Source organism: Syngnathus acus, chromosome 15 (genome assembly GCF_901709675.1).
Source record: "Syngnathus acus chromosome 15, fSynAcu1.2, whole genome shotgun sequence".
Classification (NCBI taxonomy): domain Eukaryota; kingdom Metazoa; phylum Chordata; class Actinopteri; order Syngnathiformes; family Syngnathidae; genus Syngnathus; species Syngnathus acus.
Genome location: NC_051100.1, coordinates 2,628,645 through 2,635,580, shown reverse-complemented (window position 1 = coordinate 2,635,580; position 6,936 = coordinate 2,628,645). Strand labels below are relative to the sequence as shown.

The 6,936-nt window shown below is 43.9% G+C and overlaps 1 protein-coding gene across 2 annotated transcripts in view; it reads right to left on the bottom strand.

Annotated features, from left to right (window-relative positions):
* Positions 1–728: 728 nt before the first annotated feature.
* Positions 729–6,936, bottom strand: part of meis1b (Meis homeobox 1 b) — a 55,824-nt gene continuing 49,616 nt past the window's right edge. Inside the window, exons 10-13 of one of the 2 annotated variants that reach the window (XM_037271131.1) lie at positions 5,905–5,963; positions 4,506–4,595; positions 4,025–4,129; positions 729–1,296 (exon numbers count right to left, since the gene is read on the bottom strand). In XM_037271131.1, the coding sequence (XP_037127026.1) occupies positions 4,071–4,129; positions 4,506–4,595; positions 5,905–5,963 (208 nt within the window). In that variant the 3' untranslated portion in view covers positions 729–1,296; positions 4,025–4,070. The remainder of the gene's footprint in view (positions 1,297–4,024; positions 4,130–4,505; positions 4,596–5,904; positions 5,964–6,936) is intronic. The other variant, XM_037271133.1, reaches the window with a different exon arrangement.

The following is a 6,936-nucleotide window of genomic DNA, read 5'->3' as shown; positions in this document are numbered from 1 at the left end:
GTTCGGCACGTGGTGCTTAAAGTGCAGCGTCTCAATGGAAGAACCAACCTGTTTACTTTTGTGAGATTTAAAAAAAAAAAAAAATAATTATGAGAAAGGGCAAGTAGTCAGCTAAATTGAAAAAGTGTCTTTTATCCCCCAAAGGAACAAAAACTTTCTTGGAAAATACTGAATGTTTGGGAGCAAAAAAAGTCCCGTTTTTTTTTTCGTGGAAAAGCAAGTTTTACTTTTTGGGAAATTTTATTCCATGAAAACAATTTTTGAGAAATGTATGTTTTCCTTTTCTAAAGCCCATCTTTCTTCAGGGAAAAGGTGGTATTGGATGAATAGTCATATTTTTGAAGGGGGTGGCAATTTATTCAAGACAGATGCCCTTTGTCTTGAATAAATTGCCACCCCCTCCAAAAATACAGATATAAGTCAAACAAGAATCTTAAAGTATTTTTGCGGAATTCCTTCTAAGAAAAGATGCATAAAGTGATAGGAGGAATGTCATCCATCCATTCATCCTCACTAGAATCCAGGGGCGTAGCTACATGGTGGCCAGGTGTAGCCATGGCCACCCCTTTTTTTACACTCTCTGGCCACGACTATATCGTTTCTCAATATACGTATTTGTGTTTTTTAGATGGAAGATGGATACCTGCCCTGATATAGTTCTGCACATGAGTGTCTTAAGTGTATAAAGATGTTTAAAGAATGGAAGCAGGGAAAAATGAGTTGAGGCCTTTTAAAAAAAAAAGAACTCTATTAGAAACAACATAATATGCAGAACAATACAATAGCATTTACAATAGTTGTTGTGAGAGTCCAGCATGGTTTGCCACCACTTGACAGTATATTTGCTTGCTTCCATATACTTTTCATGTCTTTTCCCCCCAGCCTTATTTCTCTTGATTTTTCTCGTGAAGTGGGCACCTTCTTTTTTGGTTTCTTAAGTGTCCAGTCAATTTTATAGACATTGGCTATTTCTCACACCCGTCTCCCGCCGTGGTCCTGCTCATCCGTCAGAGTTTTTTTTTTTTTTCGAGGAGCGCCACGGAAAGTCTCAACAGGGTCCGAATGGTGGCGGCCACAAACTGGGGCGGGGGCGTGGTCTGTCTGGACTTTTGGGGGAGTCGGGCTCAACATGGAGCCTTGAAGTCAGGCCGGGTGATAATAAACAAGTGGAAGGGGTATCGGAAGTGTGCAGGAAGGAAGATGGTCGGCTTTGCGGTCGGGACGAAGGGGATCCCGTCCCCGTAAATCCGTACGGACGCCTCTGTGTGACAGGACCTCCTGCTGTGGCCTGCGGTTCTGAACACACACACAAAAAGAGACGGTTAATAATGCCAATCAATGCTAATGCTAACGATTGTAAGGGATTTGAAAATCGTGTCAAGGAGGTTTGGTTGGATGATAATATTACGTTCCATGAGACAATCTGACAAAGTTTGATTTGTGAAACTGCAACATTAAAATTTGAAAGGAGAAAAATAGCTTTTTATATGTAGAAATACTATAGTCTTAAATTTCGGAGAATATAAGTGAATTTTTGATTAAAAATAAGTAGTTAAAAAATAAAAATTATATATACAAATATTTTTTTTCTTGGGTATTTTTTTTTGCCAAGCAGTGGATTTTTTTTCATGACAAAAAAGTTTTCTTTTTCTTTGTAATGGTGGTATTTTTTGTTGTGTAAGGGGTGAATTCAAAAAGCGCTGGCAAAGCCTTGGCCGCAGCGTAGTGTTACTATTGACATATGGCAACATTTAATGTATTTGCGGCATTTCTTTTTTTAATAGCTATGAAAGTCGGATTTAAGAACGACATAACATATTTAAGGCCTCACACTTTGTAAAATCCCATTTAAGACTGTTTTCCTGTTCTTAAAAGGTCACCTGTGCTACCAAAGCAGAGCATGTAAATGTGGCAATAAAAGAAAAATCCATCTTTTGCACGCTTAACAAGAACACGCTGACTACGAAAGTCGATGCGTGTGAAGTCAATGGACGCCGAGTCCCAATAAAGAGCTTGAAGGAGCACAAATTGCTAATAAGGTTTTTCGCTAATAAGTCAATCAATACGCAAGGCTTTAAGACTTCCCGTGTTTTCCGCAGGGGCCGAATCAACGGGGACGAGCATTCACGTGGACAATACGGAGGGAGCAGGGGGGGGGCACGCCCTTCGTTAACAGTAAAAGTTCATCCAACAGAAAGGGAAGTTAATGGCGGGGAGGAGGCGGGGGCGCATCTCGACCCCTCGGCCCGAGGGTTAACAAATTTGCGCTTAATGATTGCAGCCGGGGCTGGGGGACAAAAGCGTCTCCAGCCGAGATGGGGGACGGACATTTGATGGGGGGGGGGGCTTCACCGGCGCCGATCGCTCACGCGGTCACACACACGTTTGGATCAAGGAAAATGAAAAATCAGCAAATGCTAAACTCCCAAACTATTATTTAAAAAGCACAATGGATGAAATGGCTTGGTTTTGACTTTGTGAAAGGACTGCGTGTTTGAGTAAGTTCGCAAAAGTCTGACAGGTTTTTAGCAAGCATCCATATTTTATTTTGTATAAGAAAACCAAATTTGGCTCCCGAGTGGGGCGATGGCAAACGGGGCCAAAGGTGACATGCGAGTCACCTCGGTGGCGTTCAAAGAGCGTGCGTGCGTGTGTGTATGGGGAGGGGGGTGTCTTCTGCTTGGCTTGTCCGACTTCATGCATGCTGACAGGTGTATTGTTTCACAAGGAGGGGGCTCCAACTGGACCGTCACCAAGCAACACTAATTGGCTTGAATGTGGCAATGAAGACCACGACGAAGAAGAAGCAGAAGAAGCTAATGAAAAACGCTTGGAATACATAATGACCCCCCCCCCCCACTCCATCATCATACGCTATTAATTTAATTGCTCACAAAAGACTTTCATCGTTTAATTGACCTAGAAAAGACGCCACCAATACAAGCTGATGAAGCTGTAAGACTCCCACCCCCCCTTTTCATCCTCCCTTTGGTCCGTTCCATCGTGCCCCCCCCCCCTCCTCCTCCCCCCTCGTCATTGACTCTCCCTCCCCGTCTCCCTCCATGTTTCTTGCTCATCTTGACTGGGCCGGGATTCCTCTGGTGGCCCAATTACGGGATTGAGCAGGCAAATTGAGGCTGTTTAAAGCGGGGTCTGCTGGGAAGGCGAGCAGCTGCTACCAGGGAGGAGGAGGGACGTTTGACTTGGACACGCCCAACACGCACGCACACAAAATCTAGACAGCATATCCGTAAGTACATCTCCTCACGATGAGACTCTTTGTTTTTTTTGGGGGGAATAGCGGCACACTCCACGTAGGGGTTAATGGCGTCCATTTTGGTAAACTGAATAAGTCAAATCCATTGGTCACACCTCCGCTGACGGCATATTTAATTTGGATCGAGTCAATTAGGCCCCGTTAAGCTCCATAGCCTGCTGGCTACCTCCTCCTCCTCCATTTCTTGCACTAGTTTGCACCCCCCCCTTCCCTGTGCCAGCAGTAATCCTATTACCGCATGCACATACAGTATACATCGGCGTGCACAAAAACATTTTCTGTTTAAATTTTCCAGACGCTCTCGTGTGCGCTTTCTAAACATGAGACGACCCTAGCGACCGCTCGCCGTATCCCGTACAGTATGTCCCGGAATGACGTGGGAGGCCATTTGGCCCCGAGACAAGCGAGTGAGGGAGGGAGGGAGGAAGGAAGGTAGTGAGTAGAGAGAGAAAAAAGAAAATAAGAGATTGGAGGGGGAAAAAAAGGGTCAAGTCAACAATTTTCTTGACAATATTTTATGTGCTTCCACTAAACAAGGCATTGTCATTAATATTATGTTTGTCGAGTTAAGCAGCGAAATATTTGGGCGGCCATTTTGTCACTTGCTGTCAACTGAAAAAAAAAAACATAGTGCCAAACCTCACCTGTTTTTTTTGGGTTTGGACTTTGCAAAAATAATCCTCAATAATTTTTTTGTGCAAACAGTAAAAAATGAAAATATATGTAAGTATTAGATGGCAGACTTACGTTCGCGTCACTGCTGCGATTGTTCACCCCCGGGGTGGGGGCGGGGCTACATGTAGTGCCACTGACCTTCCATGCCCATGTTCATACCCATGCCGCCCATTGGTCCTGTGAAACAGCACATTCAAACCAGTCAGTGTGTTGCCATGCTCCGATGTCCACACCCCATCCCCATGATGTCATATGCTATGATGTCACACTACGTTGTCATCCTGACGAGTGTTGCGTGGCACACGACCACGGCGTTGCGTACGACAAAGCGAAGATGATGTCATCGCTCTGTGATGTCACATTACAATGTTGTCACCCTGAAGAATGACATCATACTATGACGCCATGCTATGTATGATGTCATGCTATGAAGTCATGCTATTTTAGGAGCTGCCGCATCTCCATCATCTTGAAGATGCCATCTGCATTTTGTATATAGTAGCTGCACGATGGCAGGTGAACGACGACAGAACGAGAACATCAAATTCCTCACCGGGTGGTCTGATTCCCATGTGCTGCTGGCCGTCCATGACGAAGCCCCCCATCGGCTGGCCATCTGGGTTATAGGGAGCTCCTTGACTTACTGCGTGTGTATATGGAGGAGATCAGGGAGGGGGGGTGGGGCGGGGGGCAGAGTGATCAATTAGCGCTTGTAATTAAGGCGGAGTGGCCGAAGCAGGGTCATCTGTTGACCACTGCACGCACGAGCGGGAGATGGAGCGGAGAGCCCGTTGTCTTGTAACGGACTTTTTATACCGCTAAGCTCCTGGTAGGCTTTAATGAGGTTTGAATGGCGCACACATGCAACACACACTGCATTCAAAATAATATGGAAATAGTATATATATACACACACACACACACATTCACATAGGCAGTAGTTCATTAAACGACTTTGTGGACAGCGTGTACATTAGCAGCCAGTTTCAATTAGTTCCAGTCTGCAGGATGGAGACAGACATGAGCAATCGCTGCAGGAGAATCCATACATTGATTCCCGTCATAGGAAATAATGGAAGCAAGTTTTGGGTGACTTTTGGCCTGTATTTTTTCCACAAAACCTCAGTCAAATTCCAATGAGTTTTTGTTGCTACTCTTATTTTCCTGCCACCCCCGCTGTTGGTTTTTAATTTTGCTCTCTTTTCTTTCTTTATACATTCCAAGGTCCTCTAACAGATTCAAAAAGGATATAATTGTCTTTTTGTGCGTGCGTGTTTTGCTTTGTTTTTGTGGTCTATTCTCAGGTGGGCCACCCAAGTTCTAACAGGTGTTGTTGTTGTCTTTGGCTTTTTATAGTTTTTCTCTAATTATTCCAAGGTACAAATAGGTGCTGCTGCTATTTCTTTCCCTCGCTGTTTTATCTCCTTGTTTACTTCAGATTCCAACAGGTGTTGTTGTCGTTTCCAAATAAACCAATGAAACATATTAGGATGATTTTGTTTGTTTGTTTATGGTGTACATTTATTTCCCAAAATGGACGTTGTTGCATTTTTAATGTAAACAGCTGGCCGCAGAACACAAAGTGTGCACGTCATAAATCGAGGAGGGCAACTAAGTGCAACCCGAGAACGCTTGGCCCATTGTGACGCCCTCATAGAAATCCACTTAGCTCCCACTGAGGCCGTCAGTGGGTCAACTGGAGCAGAAGCAAGATCTCGGCCCCTCTGGATGCCTTTGAACTTTACTGCGGCCCCTAATACCGCCCTGACCTTTCACCCCTATTACAGGTAATAAAGTTTACAGCAGCCTAAACTAAGCCGTGTAAAGGGGAGGGGGGGGGGATAACCGCTCCCTAAAACGGCCACAAATGGGGACAAGCTGACGGGGGCGAGTTGCCCAAGGAGGTCTGGAGCCAAAAAGCCAAACGAGCACAACAACTTTAAAGGACTTGCCTGCGCGGTTCGACTGGTCGATCATAGGCTGCACTATTCTCCTCCTGGCGTTGATGAACCTGGAGGAGGAAAGGGAGGGAAACAAGATTAAAAGGGGCGACCTTGAAAAGCTTGTAAGTCAAGATGAAAACACACATTGCGATGTAAGAAACAGTCAAAATTGAGAACATCTAGAAAACGTTTCTGTTTTTTTAAATGCACAACGTTTAATTAACACTGGAAAAGGAGCAAAGCAACAGGTGGCGCTATTACGCCCAACCGTTGCAGACAACAACAAAGACAAATTTAGGGAAGGGGGAATCAAAGCAATGGACTGATAGTGAAGTGGGGTTAATCCCGAGTCAAGGATTAACATATTTGGGCCTTTCAATTGAGGCGGGAGAAACATATGACGTCTCCCAGCCAGGCACTGAACAAATTCATTGATTGGAATGGTTAAATTATTAGGAACTATCATGAAATTATTCCACAGTAATAAATCTTTTGGGATTTTGTTTTTGTATTGCAGTAACCGCAGAAAGGATATTGTACTCAGTAAAAAAAGATTCCATATATGATATAAAAATAATTTCAATGATTTTACAATGCATTAATATAATAATATAATTTATATTTTTACACAGCTTGTTTTAGTTTAGTTTGAATGATCATTTGCATCATTATAAAATGAAATGGTTCCCCCGCAAAAATAGAATGTGTTTCTTCTTGAACATACAGTATCAAGAAAATTAATCTTTTAAATTGAAAACTACAACCAATGACGGAGAACTAGTCATGTGACAGCCGGAGAATCATAAATAAAAATAGAATTTAAACTCTAGTAAAAGCGCCTGTGTTTAAATCTGCTGTTTGTTCATTCTCAGCGCCTCACTCACAAAAACGCACGCACGCACACACACTGACCCGCTGTGACCTAACCCCTGGTGAATCGACCCTTTGACCAGTGCAATGACCCCGAGGAGAGCTCGGCCTCTCGGGGATTTGGGGACTTGATTTATGTGTTCCTGCTGTTGCCCCCAACGGACTCTTGCA